Below are 23,504 nucleotides of genomic sequence, written 5' to 3'. Positions count from 1 at the left end.
TCCCCAGTACAGGGTGAGTCTAGTAACTGGGCCGGACTATAACTCTGTTCCTATTGAGGATAGAAAGGAATTGCCGAGGAAAATTTCGCAATGTTTAGCAAGCTCTATCGTCCTGTACTGCGATTTTTCTACAGAAATTTATGAAACAAAATTTCTTAGAATAGTAACATGAAAATGATAGGATAGAGAGTGATAAATCTATCCAATCAAATGGAAGGAAAATAGAAAAACAATACAAAAGTTGTAATGAATTTTTGGTGTTTATGCGAATAGATGAGTAATAGCCGAGATTCGAACAAATTCCCTTGAAAATGTTCGCAAAACTCTCGCTACGAACTCTTTTCCTAGACGCTCGTTAAAAAATTCCCTCTGAACACTCTTCCTCTACTCCCTCTTGCCACGCACCGCTCACCCTTAAAAGAACTCACCCCTACACAGTCGTGTACACGTACACACACTCGTGGCCACCACTTGGCCACTCGAACGTTCACGAGCGTTCCTAAAATCCTCGCTCTTCAAACGACGCAATTACACTTGACTTCTAAAAAATTCTCTCACTTCCACGACAAATATTGCACACAAGTAGCCTCTTCTCTTCGTTTACAAAATCTATACTACAATTTCCATTGTGACGAATTCTCTCGTTCTGCGCCGTAATTACTCGACCCTCAGAACGATTAGTTAATCAAAGCAGTACGGATATAATTATTGTGAAAAATACACGCTCACCAAGATTCTTTGGTAATTAATCAGGAAATCGACGCACCTTAGTTATAAAATATAAAAAATCTATCTTTTATCCTCTTCTGGGTGGTGCGAGTCTGAAGATTCTTCTGTATGTGAGAGTATTATAGAAAAGTAGCGTGGGATTTGGTAGTAAATCAGAGAATCGACGCACTTACTCTCTTTTGGGAATAGGGAATATATAAATATAATTAGAATACAGAAAGAAAAAAAGAATATTTCTCCACGGCGTCCAACCTCTGGCTCCTCGGGCAGCTCCGGGCACTCTCGCGTACTTCCAGGTCTTCCCCTTGCCCCCGCCTTTCGCGAAGGACTAACTTCCAACGCGTCTTCCATGCACGTAAACACTGACTCTACGTTAAAATATATACACCGATACATACGTGTATCCAAGAATAAATCCCAAAATCTAAGCTATTTATTTAAACTTAAGACGAAACACAATAGGCGCCCTTTTCTCAGCCCCCCCGGGCGATACCGCAATTGCAGGAATAGTTGGTTTATGAATCACTGATAGAGGTTCACGATTACCGAATGCTTTATACAACACAACACAACACTCGATACACCACTGTACTCGCCGCAATACCGATACTGTACTGACTTAAGACTACTTCCGCACGCATTCTTATACCTCTCCTCGCTACCAAAGTCGAACGAATCAGGAACTGCGTTTGTTATGATTGGCGCGGCTGAAGCTGGTAGATAGACGACGATAAACACAAGTAGGAAAAGTACGGTAACCGACGGGGGGGGGAGTTCGTCTTGTAGGAACCTACGTGCCAGGCATTGTTTGTTGACACTCTCTCTCTCTCTCTCTCACTCATTCTCGTCCTACACAATATTTTCAAGCAATTCGTACATACGTTGCCCGGTAAATCGCAGTACAACCGAGAAGTAAAAGCTAAGAAATAATATGACTCTACTGAAAAATATCTGCGATTGGGTGACACGGTCGAGATGAACCGAATGATGAAGGAAGTGGAATATCGTCGATTTCGAGCACCGTTTGGTCTCTGTCCCTTTGCAATAATATTGTGCCAAACGACGACTGAATTATGCATTCGAGCAACATAAATCGCCGTGATAGTTAGCAGAGACACTTGGCACGTAGCGGAGCCATAGGCGATGCGTCATTAATGCTTAATGGACGGACATTAATTCGTTATTGTCAGTGGACTGGGGTGAGGAGGAGGTGGTTGGTGGGCAATCGATAGGAAGTTGGAAGCGTAGGTCGTCGTGAATTCGTGAACGCGTCCACGACAATATGTCGGGCGATCGGCAACCCCGTTATACAGGAGGAAAAATGGGAATACCTGGGGGCTGACGCGAAACGCTTTCGAAACGTCTCCCTGGATCGGCACTTGGAAACTCAATAACGCGCGGAGAAATCTGTCGAAACACGCTGTCGCGAGACTCCTCGCCGTTCTTTCGCGTACACACGTAGCACGTACAGCTGCACGCTTTTACCGTTTTAACGTCAGTTAAGTTGGGCCATTTGTAGAGCGTACGATGGATGGGAGCGTTTGTCGCGTTTGATTCTAATGTGATTTGATTTTAATGCGACGCGAGATAGGATGGATATTTGCTGGAAGTGAGATTTTAAACGTGGCACGAATTTTAATTGCGAGGTTAATTTTTAACTTCACTTTCGTCAACTGGAACTTGTCGAACATCGTCAAACGTGAACAGATTTTTCGTAAATTTAAAATGACTTTTTTGTTAAACTTGTTTTGTGTTTTCTAATGGTTCCAACAATTTATCTCCTAAACAAATAAGTAAAGAACTTTGAACTGCAACTTGTCAAACACCGTCAAACTTCACTGCACTTTCTTTAATATCTCAAAACACGTTCGAACAAAGATGATAACAAAATTACGAGCAAAACCGTCTTCAACTTTCCTGGCACTTCCATCTTGCAACATTTCAAAACCAAACGTGATACAATCGTAAAAAACGCGTAAAAACCGAGCCACGCGCCCATCAGTCCGCTTTTCTCACCGACAAACGAAGACACTCTAATCCCGGAAGCATTCGCGCATTTACGCGAGAATCGATCGAGAAGGAGAAACGACGTAAAGGGTTTACCGGTCAATTTTTATCGCGACGTCTGCCGAATTTATCGCTCTAATAATACGACACGATACTCGGACGTTTTAAAGGGACATAAATAACCCAAAGCAGCGATAATTCATCGAAATAGAAGGCTAACGAAGGATCGTCATCTCGCGGCTTATCCTTAAAGATGACGAGGGTCGATCGTTATTTCCAGTAATTTATACAATTCACATTCAGCTACAACGACTCCAAGCCGGAGTATATACCGGGTGTAACCTGACAAAAGATCCCATGTGACTACGGAACGGAAGTCTGTCTCGGTTCGGCCAGAAATTCAATAATACTTTGTACGTAGAAGCGGAAAGTAAAAGAACGTGTAGGTACATAGAGATCGTACATCGAGAAAAGGAGCGTGTGTAGAAAAGGGACTGACCTTTCATTGATTAGATCACTCAGGAAATTCTGTTCGATATCTACCCTAACCTCCACTTCTCCTCCCTCCTCGCGAGAACGTCAAAAACTTTTGTCACTCGTTCTCTTACTCTGCGTCTCCTCTGTGGATTCGATCGACGATGAAACAGTCAGTTTTTAAAAATAGTCTTTTCTGAAATTTTGGGAGCTTTATTTTGGAAAAGGGAATTCAAGAATAGTTTTTTTTTTTTAATTTTTGGAATTTACTATGTTAAAAGTAGTCTGTCGGTGTAAGAATCATAGAGCTTCGAGGCTCTGGTGATTAATTGTAATGAATATGAAAACTTGAGATTTTCACAGCTAGTCTCTCATATCAAAATGAGTTAAAAATCAATTAAAAAAATATCGAAGATTTACTTCAAAATGCGTTCCACCAGAGAGTGCTTCTGATTCAACAACCAGAATTTCTCGTCTCTCTGTATATCTACATCGAAAATATGGACCATTAAAATTTGGTTTCGTAGAATAGAAGGAATACCAAGAACAGTGAATAACATTTTTGTCTCCGGCTTTTTATCTCTCCATAGACACTGTGAAAGTAGAAAATAGTGAGTTTCGAACGGTTGGATTTTGGAAGTTCAGCTTTGAACACTGGGAAAACAGGTATTTCGAGAAGAAATACACGTGTAACGAAAATATATGACGAATCTTGAATGGAAAACTTTCGAATGTTTCTTTTTCTGTCTCTGTAAATATTGCACAGAAATGAATTTACTGTACCACAGATAGACGATTGTCAATTATTGATCAGGAATAACGTTTCTCGAAAGATTAATATATACAAATAGCAGCGAGAGAAGATTGTAAAGTTAATAAACTTTTTAAACGTGAGCTTCATTTTACACTAGTATTCTGGGTTCGTATTAGCGATAAAGGGGTGCACCTCAATGATGTTACTACCCTTCGAGAGTAGATAGCTTCACATCCGTTTACGTATATATGTACGTAATCATATATATATATAATATATTATGTATTATATGTTAGCATGAAATCTGATGCTACTTGGTAGCTTGCGGTTGACAAGGACTTGGGAATGACACACGAACGTCGATTGTATCATTAATGCTTAATCACGGATAGTGCACCATAATCGTGTTACCTTTGTCCTGTACGAATATTAGATAGCAGTCGATCACTCATCGTCAAAGTCGTGGATCAAAAGGCTCAACTTACGTTTCACCGTTCAAAGCCTAGTCCCAAGGAAATTTCGAGACAGGAAAATCATCGATGCGGATCACTGATGTTCCCGAAACGCTGACACCGATAATGCATCGCTATTCCGTTCCACGAGTACTTTGCTTTTGGGACAAGTGTTTTAACTCATCGAACACTCTTGGTTATGAATTAAAGATAATGTTCTATTTCTGTATCAGATCGAGGTCCTAAGAAATCGAAGAAGAGAAGTTAAATATTAACCCCCTTGATTTCAGTTTCGAACACTATTTAACAATTTTATCCTCGTGAATATGTAAATTTGTAAATTTTTTAATTTCTTTAAATTAAATTGGTATGCAAGGGATTCAACATAATATTACATTTCCATAGAACTAAATTTCCAAAAATAGAGAATCTTACGAAAATTTCCGTGACGATGATTTCCCAAAAATAAAAGTAATAATTTTCCAAATATTTCTGCGACGATAATTTCCCAAAAATAGGATAATAATCTTGAAAATTACTCAGCTTTCGGCAAAACCCCTGCGAAAATGTGTAAACTGAAATATTTAATACATTACACGTGAGAGATATGAAAATTCCGACGGAAAGTGACTTTCGGATCGTGCAATCCAGATTGAACGAATGGTTTTATTCCCCTTTCAGTCACTCCAGTCTGCCACCACGGCCAGGTGAAGGTATTCGGTGTGGCGCGACAGGAAACCGCGAGGATACCATGCGAGCTCGAGGCAAATCCACCGGAAGTAACGTTTACCTGGAAGTTCAATAACACGATGGAGGCGATCGACATACCGCAAGCACACGTCACCAGTGAACGAACACGTTCCACGGCATCTTATACACCAATGACGGAGTTAGACTACGGTACTCTGCTTTGTTGGGGCACCAACGATCAAGGCACGCAGCTTGAACCTTGCGTCTACCATGTTGTGCCAGCTGGTGAGTACCGAAATTACTGTTTCGTTGATAAACCTTGCGCTATTAACAATTCAACATCGATCGTTCTACTGTAAATATGATTTTTAATTTTTAAATTATATTCACGACACATCTCAATTTATATTTTTATTCATAACTGGCTTTTATTTAGCACATCGAAATTTGTGAAAATGTGAAAATCCTACAGCAACATCTTGAAATTAATTCTTGGTGATATATGATTTATAAATTCATATAGTGTAGCATTTTTTTCTGTTACACTAAGTGCATACATGGTTAATTTATTATTTTAATTCTCTGCGATATGCAATATTTTAAGTGTCAAAAAGGTGAAACTAGGAGGGTTTCATGGTAGCTTATGTTTTTGGGAGAGAGTAATTTTGCAAAATTTGATTCAGATGGGTCAGAGGGTTCTTGGAAGTAATAGGGAATATACAGACATTTAATTTTCTGCATATACCTGGTGAACTACGTAAAACAGACCACTTAATTATCTTCCCTATTTAATATTAAAAATGTTACTACGATTCTTTATTCAACTCTAGTAATTGTTATTTCCTCGAATTGTACCATATTTTCTAGCAACGAATTCCATCAACTTCACCTTTCAACTCCCATTTTCCCCAAATCTTCCCGACAAGTATTACCATGAAAATTTTCACGAAACAGCGAACCATAAATTCCCGAGACGAGAATCCTTCGAAACTTCCGTTTTTCCTTCTCTCTTTCGAAAAAAAAAAAGAAAGAAATCCCAGGCAGCAACAACGAAAAGGAAAAAAAAAGGACAAGAACAAATGTTTCAAAGAATGGTCGTGTTGAATCGAAAAAAAAAAGAAGAGAGGGAGAGATGTGACTTTCGCTCGACATTAAAACATTCATTTTTAACGAGGAGTCAGCCTTTCAAAGCGTCCGAGCGCGCGCCTTCGGATGATCCCTTAATCCAAGAAGAATTCGCATTACCTTAAGTGCAACGCGCGAAAGCGTTGAAATAATACGCGTTGAAATTGTGTCCGCGAGAAGATTCCAGTATGGCGGTGAGGAGCTCGGGGGGAGGGAGAGCCAGGCTTGCTTTATGGAAAAACTTCGTTTTTAATTATGTAACAGTCTGCACAACGGAGGAAATTAAGATTTTAGTAAATATAAATCGCCAGGATTTATGGGGGAGAGGAGAGAGAGGAGCAGCAAGGCTGGCCGCGCAACGCTCCGAGTAATCCAGGGAAAAGTGTCTCTCGAGGGTATGCTTGATAGACGTAAATTAGATTTAAAAAGTTTCCTCATTATGCAGATTAGAAACAACGACGCGACTCCTTGTAGCTGGCCGGACGTCCGTTTCCTCTCCGGTATCTCGCTTCTTTCTACGTTTGACGACCTCTTAACGAGACGTAACGGAAAACGCAACGTTCGTTCTGTTCGATGGATAAAAATTGTGCAGGCTGCTTGGAAAGCATTCGTGCGAACTGTACAGGCTGGTGGAAATTATCCAGAGGAATGGAACAGTCTTGGTAGTACGATGCACAGTTTTAGAAGAAGTGTGAGAAGCTCTGTGTTTGGAAATGAAAAATATACAGGGTGAACCACGTGACGTGATTACCTTAAATTATTCTGTTGTTAGTGGACCGATCGAATAATTTTTTCTGTCGCATAATATGGTTCTAAGATCTTTATATTATTTTTTTGTTTCTTCATAATTTTGTAAAATTCTTTTTTCATAAATACTGTCTACAGAAGAAAGTAGAGATACCCAGCAATTAAAACTCGTCTGTCGCAACTTAACCATTCACACTAATTACTCCACTGAAGTGAGAAGTAGAGCAGTGGAAAAGTCGAGGAAGTTTCGTGCAGCAGTAAACGTGTTAATGGTAACACCTTTTTAACAAGAGCAACTACTAAGTAGATCCGAAATTTCTCCGAAATCTACGTTATCCTTACACCAAACAGACGAGCGATAAATTCGAAGAAACGACTTTACACGAACGTAATCAACGATCGCCCGTAAGAAAATCGTTCCCGTACGAAACAATATCCACCAAGTACCTACATAGTTCTAAACATCGACGACAGTGTATTTTCCGGTTTTGCATACTTCTCGCGAATGTAACGTGCGCGCGTCTCTCTCTCCCTCTCTCTCTCGAGTGTAGTTCCGCGAAGTTCTAGTTGGAAACACACCGGAAACTGCAATGGACCGTGGCGTATCGAGGACGTGCGAGAATTCCCGTCGCGAGAGAAGCCTCATGTACGAACGCGTCACTACGTGACAAACGCACTTTAGTACCGTGGAAGGCACTAAACCAGCAGAATGGCGCAATAAAAGGCGCTATTAAAGCGGACGTTGCATAAAACGGTGGCAGTCGACGTGAATCGGGGTCCCTGGTCCCTCCGAAACGAAAACCTAACTAAGCTCGTATCTGTTGATTAAAGACGACGGAAAACGCCGTCGTTTGCTAGACGCCAGTTCTATCACTTCGTACGTGGACAGAGAGAAGAGAGAGAGAGAGAGGCACTTTCCTCCGCGAAAGTGTTCCTATGGCCTCTCAGTATTCCGTTCCCGTTCAGAGAAGGCAGACGTTTGTCGTGGTAGTTTCTCCAACTTCGAGCCGCTTCATCTCTTGCCTCCTCGACGCAATCACGGGTCAGCTATCCGAGGGAGAGAGCTTCAGCTGCCAGGATACACGAAACGACGAAGGCTATAGCTACGCCGAATAGAGATGGGTTTACTGCGTCTTTAACCGGGGGGAGTTGTTACTTTTTAAACGATCGCTCCTACCGAGTGGAAAAATGGCAGTTCGAGAAACGAGCAGCAGAAGTGCAGGATTGGGTGTATCGATGAAGCAGTGATTCAACCCTTTATGACGTCGAGCTTGGGATTTTCGTGGAGCAGATTGTGTTTAAACGTACGATGGGTTAATCGAAGAATTTTGTTGTTTACGTTGTTAATTCATCTTTGTTTCTTTGCAATTAAATGTACGTCCGAGTGAGTGTAATTAGTAATTAGAAAATTTCAGCTTCATTTTGTAATGCGATTTTAGTGTTATTTTGTTATAGTAAACCGAGTGGTAAGTCCTTGTGTAGTTTATGTTAAATGGTTTTATTCCATGGTTCATCTACTTGTCTCTTACTGAGAAACTATTTTTACTGTTGTCCATATAGACTACAATCTTAACATTCATAAGAACGAAATTCATAAGAACGACTCAGTTTCACGTGACAAAATTCAACGATATCTTAAAAATTGCATATGTGTCGATGAGTGTCAAAATGGTCCAAGTTAAAAGTACAAAAAAATTGAATTTATCGCTACATAAAAAAGATCGACATCGTAAGAGCAAGTATTTTTCTACCATAAAAGTCGAAATATCTGAACCCAAAAAATTCATAATCACCAGCATACACGAGCACTGCTCATCTTTCCTACCTCCGCGCTGCTCTCGAGCCCTCAAAGAATCAACTTAGTCACACAAACCTAACCCGTTCCACTCGACCCAAAATTACCCGAAAACCTTTCGCCCGAGTCGCGGCAAGTGCAAACATCACGGATCCGCGAGGGTGGAGTCGCGAGCTCCTCGAAACTTCCGATTCCCCGAGCTCTGTACGTGGTCGTACTAATTATTTGCCTTCCCAGGTCACCCGGACACGCCGCACAATTGCTCTCTTCTGAACCAGACGACGGATTCTCTGTCCGTGGAGTGCACCGAGGGGTTCGACGGCGGTCTGCCGCAGAAGTTCACGATACAGGTGGACCGTGAGGCAGGTACCAGCAGCACATCCTCGAAACCAAGCACAACCGTCTACAACCAGACGAGCAAATTGCCGTCGTTCTCGGTGGGGAACCTCGAGCCGGGAACCACCTACGATGTTCACATATACGCGAGCAACAGCAAAGGTCCCAGCGAGAAGGTCCACTTACATGCCACAACGCTGAATCTGCCCGAGAGGCGAACAGGTGAGTTGTTGTACGCCAAATGCAGAGTTATCAGCCGACACTAAAGTGACCGACTAACACACGAGCAAATAGCCTCTTCAACGATCGATCATCGAAAAAAGGAGGATCGTTCGTTGAGGATGAAACACAACGGTGCCTGTGTGACGCTCGTCAGGAATCGACGATGCACATCTATTGCGATTTCCTTTGAGCACTGTCTGCTACGCTGCACGGCCTTGCATCGTAGAGCTCACGTGATTATCTATATTTCTCCTTAGTACTCTCTCCTAACGCTCTCTTTCTCTCTTCGTCCTTCCTTTCTCTGTTGATCTGTCTCTTTCTATCTCACGGATACACGCGAAGTCTGTCTCTTTCTAACCTTCGTCCCGTTCCCATTCTTAGCCTCTCTCCCGTTTTTCACTCGTTCGTCCCTTAGTCACGTCGTCCTATCACACCTAGTTGATCTGTCTCTTTCTATCTCACGGATACACGCGAAGTCTGTCTCTTTCTAACCTTCGTCCCCATTCTTAGCCTCTCTCCCGTTTTTCACTCGTTCGTCCCTTAGTCACGTCGTCCTATCACACCTGCCGGAGAAACCCAGTTCAACCTGTTTATGTACGATCCATGGGGCGTGAGAACGAGCGAACGCTGCAATACACGTGTCGATCATTGGATTTTGTTTTTTGGAAATACGGGGAGAAACGGTTTTTGGGGTTTAATCGACGATCTTGAGAGGTTCTAGGATTTTCTGGAGTTTTCGAGTGATGAGAATGCTATCGATCGCGATCGATTGGATTCCAGGAGATTTTTTTTTAGTTCGAGTAGAATTTAAGGAACGTGAAAGTTGCTTTTCTCAAATTTCCACGTTTAGAGATTTAGAGATTGGTTCCGCAATTTTTCATTGCTCCGTTGGGAAGCGTGTTTCTTCACTGGTGTCCACGATCGAGATAGTTCAATTATGGCAACTGAACCGCGGCTTTACAAGGGGAAAAACCTCGGTTCCACGTGCGACACCGTCATGCTGCAGCGTTTGCTCGACCTCTAGTATCGTAGACGCGCGATTAGGCGCTCCACACCGGTCGTTTCGACCCTCGATCACCAGCCGAACTAAATCGACGGACTTCCAGTCCCCGTCGAACTCGATTATCGTCCCATGTGCTCTGTGATCCATGTTTCGTTCGCCGTGGAGCTACGTCACGCAGGAACGAACGAGAAATTTATCCATTTGTTTGTACCAACGATAATTAGAGCGACGCTAACAACGGCAAAATTTGGACATTTTTCAAATCGAATTTTTCTCGTTAATTTTACTATTTTTCTTTTTTATTTTTGCGAAATTTCTAAATTTTTTAAATCGAATTTTTTCCTTCGTTAATTTTTGCATCTTTTTCGGCTTGGAAATATTCATCGGCCCGAATTAACGCGGACAAAGTAGAGATTAATCATTATAATTCGCGATGTGATTTATCACGGTAATTAATTGACGGTGGTGGATTTAATTAATGGACCGGTTATGGTAATTAATATCATGGCGTTCACCTGCGAATTTAATTAGACTGGACCGCTTTTGGATTCGGCACTTTTGGAAGTCTCTCTGGTATTGTGCGTCAATTGACGTTCCCGTTGAAGCGTGACTATGACGTGAGTTTGCATTGTTAAAAATTTCGGTTATTTCATTAAAGTTCCTGGAAAATTGAGGGACGGTCGGATTGTAATTATTCGAATATTTCGTGGAAACGGAAGAACAAAAATCTAGCAATCAATCTTTCGTATATGTCTGTTCAACGAGCTATTGGATTGAGTCGTGTATAATACTTGACGTACATGACGTGCAATTTATATTATTGTTAAAATTCTACAACGTGAACAGTGTATTTTTAAACAGTCGATAGAAACAACGTAATCACGTCTCTTTGTTCTCCTTTAATCAATAGAAAAAGTATAATTGTTTAAGAAAAATAAACTAACAAAATATTTTCAATCTAAATCCCTCCTATCCACAGATGACAAACCTAAATTGCAAGCCTAAAAACTCGAAAAAATACGCAAAAATTTTTCACGACTCAGTCCAATGCACCGCAATCAAAATTATTTCATCAAACCATTCGATCGATCACCGCTGAAGCATACTGAAAAAATCATCTCATACACGAACAAAAGAAAAACAAAATCTCCCACAGAGGAGGAAAAGAGGAGGGAAATGTGAACAGCGAAATATTTATCTCGCCTAATCAAACGCAATCACGCGCGTGATTAAAGCTGCATCGTGACTGAACGAGCGAAGAACGAATTCCCAGGGAAATTACGGGAATTAGGATGAAAGGAATGGTAAAGGGGCGCGAGCGCGCGAATCTGGTTGCCTTCTATCGCTCTTCTTTCTTTCTTTCCTTTTTCTAACCACAGGTTCGAGTAGGAGGCAATGCAACTTTTTCAGAAAAGAAATTCCCCTTGTAGACCGGCGAAATAATTTGATCCCGGCGACTCTGCCAGATTGCGAGCCTCATTCTTCCTGCTAATTGCTAACAATTAACCATGGAACGCAGGGCGAAGCTGCACGTAAACGCGGCGTGTGTACAGTACGCGTTAATAATGCGTGGCTAATTGGGGTTGGGGGGAGGTCGAATGGTGGATCTTCTCCTCTCTTGTCGTTGACTCTGCCTATTCTGTCCATTGGCTAACTGTAAATCGGTGTACGTCGGCCGTGGATGTTGGCTCACACTCTAATTGTGACCCTGTCTTTCATTAGCAATGAACGAGGAACGAGGATTGCCAGATGGAATTTTTCCTGTCTTTCGTATCCATCGAAGAAAGTATCAGATCTTCCGATAACTAACGTAGTTTCTTAATACTACCTTTCAATGCAAAATCGCAATTTTAACATTTAGTTTTAACGATCTTTTCTCATCTGTTGGGTAATTTTTCGATTCCTCCTTCGAAACATTTGGATATTTCGAATTAAAGTGTTCTCCAAATTTGTTTCAAATGTTAATGCACATCTTTGTGTTATTTTTTCCGTAGTTAAATGGGATTCTGCTTCACTTACAACCCTTAATGCTTCGTCGTCGAACGTTATCCATCGATCTGACCTCCTGGGTTCAGACATCATTTATTCCTATCTGTTAACTAACTATTATACGCTCGAGAAATTTCAGATATTCCCATTTTCAAATACAAATTAACCCGAACGTAGGAAGTTTAAACGGTAATGTATCTATCTCTACATCTCGAATGACATAATACCAATCGGTGTCTCGCCAACTCGTGTACGGTATGCGAATTCTTTTCTTTTTTTTCATACAATCGCAATCCAGTCTGTTTAGAGAAAAGCAGGATTAAGTGGCGTTTAAACGGTGCACGGGCAGTTCGATAAAGGTAACACGAGATTGTAAACCGGATAATTTTGTTTGTTCTCGAACTGGGCTGGGTCTCTCTGCTAGCGTAGTGGTATGTGTCAATAAATGAGCTGGCAGAGTGTCAAGTAGTGCGAGTCAATGATATTCGCCCCCTACCACTCTTTGGCCCCACACGGTTCGATAAAACGCGCAAACGTGCTCCCCCTTTTCTTTTTTTTTGTACACCCGCATACAATCGCCGGTTTCGAACAGGTTGATAATGTTACAGCACACTATCGACTTTTTCGCGCTTAAAATGCAAATGTTTGCTAATCACGAGCAAACCGTGAACACGCGCCAATGGAAGACACTTCGATGGAAAAATCTAATCGAGCTTTCGTGTCTACTCTTTTCTCTCTCACTTTGTTCGTTCGCGTTGTAATGTTGTAGAATTTCTTTTTTTTTCGTCGATAAACAGAATCTCGTTGATTGCTCTAACGAGAGACCACAGTTCGATTTTTGCTTTTGAAATTATGTAAATCATTTGTTTCGTTATAATTTCAGTTGATGCGTGTAAATGTGTTTTAGAATGTAACGAAATACTTATTGAGTAATTGAATAAAATGAAAAATCGAGAATTGCGAAATTCAACTTCGAAAACAGAATGAACATTATGGCGTTGGGTTTGTTTGGCGTGTGTGGACGCTTAAGTGTGTGGACGCTTAACTGTGCGGCGGACACTTAATGGTGTATTACGCGTTTTATTTTAATCGATTCGTGGCTATTCGATTTTTTTTTCTTTTTGGGTGGTGTTTCTGTTCAGAGAAAATTGTAATTCTGTTTTCGTTGAATAACGATGGTTTTGGTAACGGTTACATCGTAATTATACGTAAACTTATAGACCGACGTACGTGAAATGCGAATTGAAATTTTCGCGCGATATAAAAATATGGAATATTATCTTCCTGGAGGAATAATATAAGCTATTTTGACACGTTTTCAATGACAACAGACGAGTCTGTATTTTAGTATACCTTCAGATTTTTTACTTCGGAATGAAATATTGCAACAATATTGAGATCCACTAAATTTGTCATTTGCCGAAAAATTATTGTATCGAGCCACAATTCATGTAAATATGAAATTCGCAATTTTTCAACAATTGCTCTTTTCAGACCGCAATCTCACATTTGCAGTGACCAAATTCCCCAATCGTCGAAAAATTGATTCGTCGAACAGATACTTGAAAATTCACAGGGATTAAATCTGCCATTTGCCAGAAAAATTATTACATCGAACCAAAACCACGCAAAATTCCAAATATTGAAATTCACAATTTTTCCAAAAAATGCTGCAAAATTACCAAAAAATCGATTCGTCCGACGAAATTCGACCAAAATTTCCAATTCGCCAAGATCAAACCTCCAATTTACCAAAAACTGTAACAATATCAAAGATCAAAAACTTCAAATTCCAAAATTAAGGAGTGTAATCTCTGATAAATCCAACGAAAAATCTAAACTATCGTAATTCGAACTATACTATCGTATTACTATCGTATTTTATATCGAATTACCATCGTAATTCGAACCTATTCGAACCGTGTCGAATTCTTGACATTTTCGCTCGAACAACCAGTCGGACAATATTTTTTATCTCCTAATAAAAATTTTACCTCGAGTAACCACGGCGGTAGGAACGTGTTAAACGAATCTCTGTCCATCGAGACAGTCGATATCATTGACCAGCGTCGCTCGATTCTCGTCCGACGGTTTATTGGCTCGCACCCCTGTAGAACTCGAAGCTTCACGCCGCGGCAGGAGGAGGATGAGGACGGGGAAAAAAAGGTTCTGCCTAGCAGTTCCGGCTCGTTCACGCGTGTAAATGCTTCTTCTGTCGTACCAGTGAATATTTCGTTCGATAAAACGGCTGGTTACGGCACACTTCCGGCACGAACTTCGCCTCGAAACGAAAATCAGACGCGCTTGTTACTCCGCGTATATACACTCCCATTCATAAGTATTAGTACCCTTACTGAACGTGAAGCAAACCTAAATTATAAAACTTGAAAAAAAAAAAAAATATTCAGCCTGAAATGTCGTAGTACTAGATCATCCCAAAGGTAACTCGATATTTTTGGATAAATTTTTCAAATAAAATAAAATTTAGCTGTTCTAATTTTAATCCAAATTATATTTTCCATTATTCGTGACAACATTTTTCCTAGGTTAATCTCAAATTTTCAATTCCCTCGCGATACAATTTTTTTAGTTTCGAACTCGAGGATGACCATTGTCGATCATTTGAAATGAAGGATCAGTAATCTTAAAAATTGTCTGATTTCTATCATGTTTGGACTCATTTTAATCAGCGCGATCTCTCGTATCCGTAAACAATTCTTACATTACAGTAAAACAAAAATACTCTCTCATTATCTGTCGCTTTCGATGGTGAACATGAGTATCAGTTTCAGAACGACCTGAACTCGAGAGGTTCCAACAGTTCTGTCATCATCGAATTGCATTTTGTGAGGCATCACTGTATGTGATATATATACTAAATCTGTACGAATACAGCGGGTGTCCTAATACTTATGAACGACAGTGTACAAACGACTAGATATGAACGCCTTGATATCGATGCTTGATATCGTCTAACCTTATGGCGGATATCGATTACGCTTTGACGTTTATATTAAAACACGTTCAAACGGCGAATGAGAAACGATAGGAGGAGAAAGGAGGAGGAGGCAGAGTCGGGTTTTCGGCTGGAAATTCGTCGCGATCGAGATGAGTTCGAAAAATGGGAATCTTCGAGATTGGCTTAACACATTACCAATCGAACGAATTATAATTAAATAGATACCTAATATTGCTAAAAAGATTTCTAGAAAAATTGATAGAGAACTCTATATTACGATAAATTTCACGAAACCTTTCGCTCGTTCTAAACATATCGAACGTTAATTCGCTCTTCGGAAGTTCCAATAATCCCTGACTCTTACTCTCTCAAATCTCAAGAAAGGACGACACCTAAATTCACCCCTGGAAAACAACGAAACCCCTACAATCTCAACCTACCAAGGCACTTCCAAACGCTCCCGCGTCGAAGCGACAAAAATTCTTCTCAGTAGAACCCTCCACCAGCAAAAAAAAAAAAAGAGAAATCAAGTCTCCCGTTGAAAACATTTGCCGGCGCGTCATCAGCGACAGACAAACGGAATACGGGAACGCGTTAACCGGAGGAGAGTCAGGCTTGAAGTCGTCGTCCCTTCGTTCGCAAAAACAGACACGAAACAGAGAAAAAAAAAGGCAGCATGTACCCGTGAACCCTTTGCGACACGCGGTGCCAGTGAAAAACGTATCCCTTGCCTCACTTTGTACCCTCACTCGAACCCTCTGGTCCTAGAAAAGGGTGCAAAAAAAAGAAAAAAAAACACTCCTGAAACTCTTGTCCCTCCCCCCCCCTATTTTGCCCTCTGATAAAACCCCCGTCGAAGTAGCTGTAGAGAAGAAGGCTGAGGCTGGTGTGTTGTGCCGGTTATGGCAGCAGGTGAGAGGCTGGCGCAACCTCCACCCCCGGAGAATTGTACGATCAGAGAAGAGAGTCGGACAACAGTCAGGGTGAGCTGCGCCGAGAGCGAGTACATCGACCCGCGCACCGCCACCTATGTACTACAGGTCTTCGACGCGGACACCAGGCGTTTATTGGCGTCCGCGACTAGCATGACGCCTAGCATGCTCGAGATCACCGATCTACCAGCGGAGAGGAGTTATTCAGGGCTGGTGCTCTCGCTGAGGATCATGACGGAGCACGCGATGAGCGACGCAACGGTTCTTCACAGCCCGCACTTTGTTCAGGAGGGTAAGACACAGGAGCATCAACGATACCCAGGTAGGGGCCAGCTAGTGTTCGATTTCGAGTCAGCGTGCGCCGGAACCACCCTTGTATATACATTATTATGTATCTTTGTACACAACCGTAAACGCGATCATCCTTCTTAACTGGAACTCTCGTTGGATCGAGGAATAGACAGGATTTGGTTTTTTTTTCTACCTTCCCAAATCTGAGTCTTGATGAACGTGTACTAATCGTGGATAGAGAAATGTTGGAGAGAAATTTTTCGAGCGACGGAGATCGAGAGATGTTCGTTGTGTATGTGGATCGTCGTCGATCATCCTGTACATACCAGTCCCTGTATCGTACCTCGTTTCGTCGTTTGGAGTTCTTCGTCGAAAAGGATAGTGAACTTCGAATCTAGGATAGTGAACACTTGAGAAAAATATTTGACAAATATTCGCTTGCAAATACTGTATACCCAGTCCCTAAAATTTCTAACGACCAATACTCATTTTAGATTCTCCTGTTGAGTTCGTTCGAGAATCGACTTACGAGCCTGTTATTCTTTTCGTTACCACATTCCAATTGACTCTCAATAGGGCTAGCTTCCACGAGAAGCGTCGAGTCCGATCCAGAGGAACCAAACCGCCGAACTAAATGTTCGATTTCGAGTTAGTGTCCTTCTCCCCCCTCTGAACTGCTCGCAAATTGAAATCCGATCAGAATTGCGTTCGAACTAGTTAGCCTTCAGGTTTGAGTGTTGCGCATCATCGAAATCGCAGCTCATCCTATCGACCATCCAGTGTCGTGTACCACGATCGAGGAATTTTCCTGTCCACGAATAATTCATTATCCCAGAGACCTTCGAATCTCCATAGAATCGAAACTTTTACAAAGAATCAATTAACATCTCGAAACGACGTTAAAATTCCAACAACGAAACCTACTTCTCGATGTATCTCCACAATAATACGGCAACAAGTGTTCCCACTCTCTGTTCGAGTCGATCGTGGTTCGTTCGGATCGTTTTAAAACAACCATAAGCGCGCTTGGTCGCGCGGCAACCATGAACGATTCTCGGCGCAATACGGAAATTCGGTTTCATGCACTGCTGTCAGTTAAATCGACGCTAGAAGCATCATAGTATCAAATTATGCTGTCAAACACGCGCGGGCGGCTAATCCAGAATTCACGATGACCCAAATATAATCCAGACTTAATCCGGGATCATGTAGAGATCGATTGGCCTGCAACGTTTTAATCATTAAATCATTGGATGATCCCGGGGCCAATTCGGACGAAAATCTGATCCAACATTAACGTTCACCCCGCGGAATTAACGGAAAATTAACCAAATCGAAATTCCATCCCGGCGTAAACACGAATCAACAACCGTTGGTACAACACCGTGGAAATTCTCGTCGTCGAGGGCGCTTGCCTCGAAAACTGGTGAAAACTGACTGAGAATCGGTGATGTGGCCGCGATCTGAAACTAATCCTCGCCTGTCCTGAACGATCCGCGACAGCCGGCGGTCGAATAGAATTGAATTTTGCTGTTAAACCATTGGATCATCTTATCGAGGACGTTCGATCAACGCGTATCCGCAGGTATATACGATGCGAGCTTAATCTACCAGCTGATCGCCGATTTAGATCGATGTATTATTCAACGTTCGCGACGAGTTTACGGGATGGATTTTGTTGCAACGGACAGCCGGACGATTTGCTGTTGGCACAGCGAAATATAAAAATCAGGACACGTATTCCTATTATTTCGTTGGGGATATCAGAGCGGGAGAATGATCTAATCGTTGATACGGTTGGTTTTTCTGCTTCTGGTTTCAGTTCGAGAGTGTTTTTTTTTTTCTTCTTTTTAGGAGATTTCACGTGGCGTGTACGTGTAGATAGGATAGTTTCAGAGTTTGTTGTTATTTTTTATCGGGGTTTAACGTCGAGTTGCGTGTGAGTGTGACGCATGTTCGGAGAGGGCAGTTTCTTCTAACTTTTAACCCTTTTATATTTTGTAACGTGAAAGACAGTTACAGTTTACCGATTGTTCAAGTGTTTTTGTACATGTAGCGGTGAAACGTGAAATCTATTTGTCTGCACGAGAAACAACATCGACCAATTCATCTTCACTTTCGATGCTATTACCAAATCTTAGCCAACATCATCAATCACGATGATTTTTCACAAAATTTCAAGCCAACTCGCCTTCACTGTTAATTTCATTGCCAAATTCTAACATGAAAATCCCACGCGATAATTTTCTTTTTAATCTCGGTCCATTATAGTTCGTCTTTTCGTTAAATTTGATTATCAAACGGTGACAACTACTTCGTCATCACTTTCAATTTTATCCGAGCGGCTAAACGATCATCAGGGGGAAGGGGAGGGTTCGACATCGCGGCGAAGCTGATTAAATTTGTAGAGAAGCATTAACCTGCCTCGTGTGACGTGTCGTCGGTTATTAAACGGCCGTAGCCACGTTAACGGTTAAAGTGAACCATAAACGGTCCGCGGAACCTGATTACAAAACGTCTTTCAGCTAACCAAATCCATCGCTCGCACTCGCTCACACACACACAGACACACACACACGTGCACACACGCTCGCAACCAAGTATGCAAATAGACTTCCCCTCCGCGAATTCGTGGCGAAAGGTCCCCGCGTATACATCCTGTAAACGGTTAGTACGTACACAAGAGAGAAGTCAGAGAACTCCTGGCTCCAAGGGACACCACTAAGACAACCGCTTGTACGTGCGAACCAGCCAGAGGACGTTCAACCGAAATTGGTCTGCGGCTGAACCCGATCCTCCGTGTCCCGAGACCTAGAGAAAGAGACTGAGACGCGTGCACAATGGGATAAAGAGAGAGAGAAGCTTGATAAACGCAGTCCTACGGAGGATTGTGTGGATACGTGGCACGCACAGTGCGTGTGTTTCCTGAAACGCATGCTCGATTCGTTCTGATAAGCGTTCGTTGATCAGATATCGTTACGATTTGCTGTTTCGATACGGTGTTTGGCGCGAAATTCGAAAATCGAGAAATTGCTGATATCGAGGACCAAAGATATGCAAATGAGTGGAATGGAATTATTTGTTAGAAGGTTGATACGGCGAACGAGGTATTTAGAGTGATTTTTATTGCTTGTGATAGTCGTTTGCTGTTTGGTATACCAGTTGATAGAAGTTCGGTAAAATTAGGGGGTTTTCGGATGATTACTTTGGAACTTTTCTTTAGATGTTAGTGTGTTAGGAGCTTTGGAACGTTTGGAAAGATGTAGACGTTGATACTTGGATATGTGAAGGATGCTGCTATAGAATGTGACGATTTTCAAAGAGAAATTAAATTGAAATCGAGCACTTTTGTTAAAAAAAAAATTGTTGTGTAACTCAATTCGAAATAGCCCATCGTAGAGTTGAAACAAAACACAACTAATGAAATTCGAGTAATCGGTGCTGTTCGATTGCAACGAGTAGTGCAGAATTTTCCGACACGATTGAAACAACGTATCCGCTGTCGACGAAGCGATTATTTTCAAAAAATAACATTTTGGTGAAAGTTTTTTAAATAATTTTTAATAAAAGTGTTTCGTTTCAATTTCAATCTGAGTATCCAACAATAGCTCTCTGAAAATCGTCGCACCATTTGTATATTTTTAAATTTCCCATGGAAAATTTGTTAAAATTTCCTTCGAAATTTCGTCCTTGAACGAAAATTTTCTCTATCTGAGAATTTTTCTACAATTTTAAGACTTCCGAGACATCAATCGTCCGGCGTTTAAATTAACGCGAATTTGAAAAATATTCCCGACAGAGCACGCAGCCAAGTTGGAGGAATATAAAATTGCTTTCGAATTAACTGCTTCCCTTCCATCCAGGGAATAACGAGAAACGTGAAGCCCGGGACCGGGGTAGCCTTCTGCGTTTAATATCAACTTAGAATCACGGGTGCAGAACAAGAGGGCTACTCGTTTAGACGAGTTCGTGAATTTAAGTGGATTTTGATTAATCTCGAACTTGAGTGCCAAGCGTAGTTCTGGACAGTGCATCTGAATCCCAGATTCATTGCTGGCGTAACGATAATTCACGATCTCTGCAAACACGCTGTTCGCCCTCGGGATAATCGTGTTTTAACGCGAAAAACCATAACCGAATCTCCTTCTCGCATCACTTCGATCATTCACTCTCGCGAGAAACTATTCCAGTAAAGTAAACACACTTGGTAGGCACTCTGTTCTTCGAAAATCACGAAGATCTCGAATTTAAATGGAAAAAGAAAACTCTATTATACAAAGGATTACAAAATACTCTCGAGTTCTACTCGCAGAAATTTGAATATCGATGCAATATCTCTTTCACTAATTAAAAATTCGTCAATTTTATACAGAGTGCTTGAAAATGATGTTAATTTCGTGGGTTATTTTTTGTCTGGAGCACACTGTACAGCGAAAGGAAGAAGAAGAAACGAAGTTTCGTTCGAAATACGTTTCTCGATTCGTTCTCAATGCTAACACAGCTATCGACGATCACCCTGGAATAAACTGAATCGGCTAATTGGCAGTCGGATGTCCACTTACATGGATCAGGTCGATCAACCGAGAGCTAGCCGCGTGGCAGAGACACGAACACGAGCGGACGTGGCAGCGTTACACCGGCGCAGAGATATAATCGATTAATCCGAAATTAGCCGGTTCGGTTAATCCGCGCGAGACAGTTGGCGTCGAAACGAAATCGACGTTTCGAATCAGCCACGATTAACGTCATTGCGCCGGTCGAAGATCGTGAAATTCATTTATCGTACGGTAATATGATCACATGGTTGATTTAACAATTTTTCTTTTTCTTTTCTCGAATTCTAACGTTAGGTAAATAAATCGGAATTTCAAGTTATTTCCTGTTTCATCGATTTACGTTGCAATAACTATTTTTGCAAAGTGGTCAGAAACGAAGTCTCGAAACTTTCGTAACCACAAATAATTATTTCGGTTCTCTGTAATATCGATTTTGCCTGAACGAGAACCTTTCTTTAAACACTGAATTTTCATCTCCGAACCATTTTTCACAAAGTAGAAACAAGGCAGAAATACCGAAAAATTGGCCGAGAAATATAAAGAAGAGGGAAAGAAAGAAACAGAAGGGAAATAACAATAGAGGGAGAGGAATTCGGTAGAAGAAGAGAGAATTTAGATAGATCGAATCGTAGTCGAAATATCGGTCGTATTTCACACGAGGTGGGCTCTCCGACTTATCGTTTCGAAAGTTTCAAAAAGTGCCAACGATGGAAAGGATTGAAGCGGAACTGCCTTTACGATCGCGTCCCCCGGAAGTGTACATTTTTACGAGCCGGCTTTTACGACCGTGTCACCGTCTCTGCCTTCTTCTTTCGGTCTCTCCAATTCCGTCTCTTTTTCTCCTCGTACCGCGCCGCACCGTGTCGACAGAATCCGCTGAAAATCTGTGCACGCTTTTAGAACGTCATCATTTATTTGACGCGTTTCATTCATTCATTTGCCGCGGCAGCGGTACACTGAATGGTCCATTTTCGTCCTTCCACTCTATTGTCTTCGAAATTGTTGTTGTTGTTCGAGGGAGAACGGTTTCCATGCGGAAACAGGGCTTTTTCCTAGAGAACACTTTGTGCGCCTTGTTTCTTTTTTTTTTTTTTCTCAGGTTTCAAGGTTGTTTTCTGGCTTTGTCCGACGAAATTGTCTCACAACTTTCCCTGTAGCATTGTTTCGTACGACGGCATTGTAGATGATACTGTTAAATCATTTAAAACGATGAAAAGAAAGAAACTTCAGATGTACAACAGACAATATCTTGATATTTACTCGGTTTTTCTGTACTGTATTGTAATGTCAAATCGTCGAGATAATCGGGAAAACAAACCTTGGGCGTACTGATAAAACACACTGTGTCAGAGAATGCACAGTTTTGCTTTACAGTGAAAAAGAACATATAGAAATCAGAAAAATTTTATATCTATGAAACGTAAGAAATAAAGTACTTTTCAGGGATTTAATTTTAAATTCAATTTCGAAGAAACTATACATTTAGTGTTCTTTACCAGTAAACCCACGAAATTTGACGAGATTCAATACGAGAAATACAACGCACAGTGTCTTCCTTCTCTGATCTTCCTGAATTATCCAAGAAAAACATACATATATCCCGTAATTAGATGAAACAATTAATACGCGGCTGTATCGTTAACATATCGAGCAATATAAATCATCCCTTCAATTATCAAACATCAATCCTCGATACTGTCATCAACTACATAACAATCTGCAACACCTGATTCGCTTTCATCGGGAGAAAAATAGCTGGTACAACGTGGAATTTTCGTAAATCAACGATTCGATGAAAATTCTTCGTTTTCCTCGTAGCAGACAAATAGAACGAAAAGGTTAATCTGCGAAGGAACAAAGAGGAAATGAAAGAGTCAGGGCACACGGTGACTCGTGTAAGAGAACAAGTAGAGAAACACGGTGTCCGGAAGGAGCACACATCACGAGATACTTTCTGCTTGCAAACGTGACGCGCTTTCGCTTCTGATCGTAGATCTGTGTTTCACCTGTCCCTCTGTAGACACCTTTTTCATTGCATGCGAATGGCGGAGTCTTGCCTACGGTAACTCGAACGTAGTGTGGAACATGCCTAGATATGACGCACAGCTTCTTTTTCACGATGATCCCAAAAACATCATTGTCGTGACGGACGACAAATTTGGTCAAGGTACTAACATTAGTTTTAACGTAACACTTAACCCTGGTGGTATTTTGGTCGATCAATCAAACTGCGGCACCAATTAACAACGACAGAAACAACATTGTTACTTTCAATATATGTTTATTCGTAATTTAGAAATGTTCATTACTTACAGATTATTCGATGCGTTAGATTCTCGATTAAATTCTCTCTCGCACTCGTTTAATTGAGAATTCTATGAAAATCGGAACGGCGTTGTTATTCCGTAAATTAAATATGTAACGAAAGAAATACTGCAACACT

The 23,504-nt window shown here is 41.3% G+C and overlaps 1 protein-coding gene across 1 annotated transcript in view; it reads left to right on the top strand.

The window, feature by feature from the left end:
- Positions 1-23,504, top strand: part of LOC108572100 (synaptogenesis protein syg-2-like) — a 485,655-nt gene that overhangs the window by 457,757 nt on the left and 4,394 nt on the right. Inside the window, exons 11-13 of the mRNA XM_017934291.1 lie at positions 5,098-5,391; positions 9,011-9,331; positions 16,192-16,536. Coding sequence (XP_017789780.1) covers positions 5,098-5,391; positions 9,011-9,331; positions 16,192-16,536 — 960 coding nt within the window. The remainder of the gene's footprint in view (positions 1-5,097; positions 5,392-9,010; positions 9,332-16,191; positions 16,537-23,504) is intronic.

This window comes from Habropoda laboriosa, unplaced genomic scaffold, assembly GCF_001263275.1.
Source record: "Habropoda laboriosa isolate 0110345459 unplaced genomic scaffold, ASM126327v1 scaffold110, whole genome shotgun sequence".
In the NCBI taxonomy this organism is placed as follows: domain Eukaryota; kingdom Metazoa; phylum Arthropoda; class Insecta; order Hymenoptera; family Apidae; genus Habropoda; species Habropoda laboriosa.
Note: the sequence above shows the minus strand (reverse complement) of the source record. Positions and strands in the feature narration are given on the sequence as shown.